Source organism: Sclerotinia sclerotiorum, genomic scaffold (genome assembly GCF_000146945.2).
Source record: "Sclerotinia sclerotiorum 1980 UF-70 scaffold_4 genomic scaffold, whole genome shotgun sequence".
In the NCBI taxonomy this organism is placed as follows: Eukaryota; Fungi; Ascomycota; class Leotiomycetes; order Helotiales; family Sclerotiniaceae; genus Sclerotinia; species Sclerotinia sclerotiorum.
Window position 1 is genome coordinate 2,014,749 of NW_001820832.1, and position 1,236 is coordinate 2,015,984.

Below are 1,236 nucleotides of genomic sequence, written 5' to 3' on the forward strand. Positions count from 1 at the left end.
CCTATCGAATTCGGATCATAAGAAGTACCCATCTACTGGACGTACTTCTGTTGACTCGAGTATCAAAACATTAATCAATTTCACTTGACCTTATTCCGCGACCACCATCCCTAGTACCGGTACTTTATCATCAATTCTACGTTTGCCTACTTCTCTCCCTCTCGCTGTCCCTCCCCGTCCAACCCGTCAAATCAATCAATCCATCCATCCATCAACTGCAGGCGTACACGGTATAGTGAGTGTAGCAACGCGGAAAGAAAGTCCGAGCTTCTTTTATGCCCAAAGGGAATCTCCACTCGCAGCACTGAGCCAACCTGGAAACTATCTTTCCCACCGACAGATAGACAGACATTACAGCACAGCACAGCACAGCAAAGAATTAAGGAATTAAAGGATCTTTGACAAATTGATTTCATTTAAACTACCTATTACCAACTACCCAACCACCAACATCCGCCTCCTCCTCCTCCTCCCCCGTCTACTTCAACCGATCTAGTCTGCACTCTTTCTCCTTCCTAATTAAATCCTCCGATCTTGATATATCCTCAATACTTACACACAACGAGGAACGCCTTCACAAAGATGTCTTCGAAACAGATGGTCTTGTACAAATTGGTGGTGCTTGGTGATGGAGGTGTAGGTAAAACTGCTTTGACAATTCAATTAACATTACAGCATTTCGTCGAGACTGTAAGCTCTCCCACTGACCATTTCTCATTGTTATCATCGCATGCTTACTCTAGCATAGTACGATCCTACTATCGAAGATTCATACCGGAAACAAGTCGCGATAGACGGTCAATCTTGTATGTTGGAGGTTCTCGATACTGCCGGTCAGGAAGAATATACTGCGTTACGAGATCAATGGATACGTGATGGAGAAGGATTCGTTTTGGTTTACAGCATATCATCGAGATCATCCTTTACGCGCATTCAAAGATTTCACAATCAAATTCAACGAGTTAAAGAATCATCTTCATCCTCTCCAGTATATCCCGGCTCACCTATATCACCTATCTCGCCCTCCGAACCTGTACCGATTATGCTCGTGGGAAATAAATGCGACAGAGTTACCGAACGAGACGTATCCACACAAGAAGGTCATGCACTGGCGCGGAAATTGGGTTGCGAATTCGTTGAAGCATCGGCAAAGAATTGCGGTAAATGGTGGAAAAGGCATTTTATGATGTAGTACGACAAATTGCGCAGACAACGTCAGCAGAAGAACATCAGCTT

At 44.3% G+C, this 1,236-nt stretch overlaps 1 protein-coding gene across 1 annotated transcript; it reads left to right on the forward strand.

The window, feature by feature from the left end:
• Positions 1-582: 582 nt before the first annotated feature.
• On the forward strand, positions 583-1,192 carry SS1G_03860 (hypothetical protein; the record flags this gene model as incomplete). Its single annotated transcript, XM_001595720.1, has 2 exons — positions 583-636; positions 749-1,192. 2 exons carry the CDS (start codon positions 583-585, stop codon positions 1,190-1,192), a joined length of 498 nt encoding a protein of 165 aa, XP_001595770.1.
• Between the last annotated feature and the right edge of the window lie 44 nt (positions 1,193-1,236).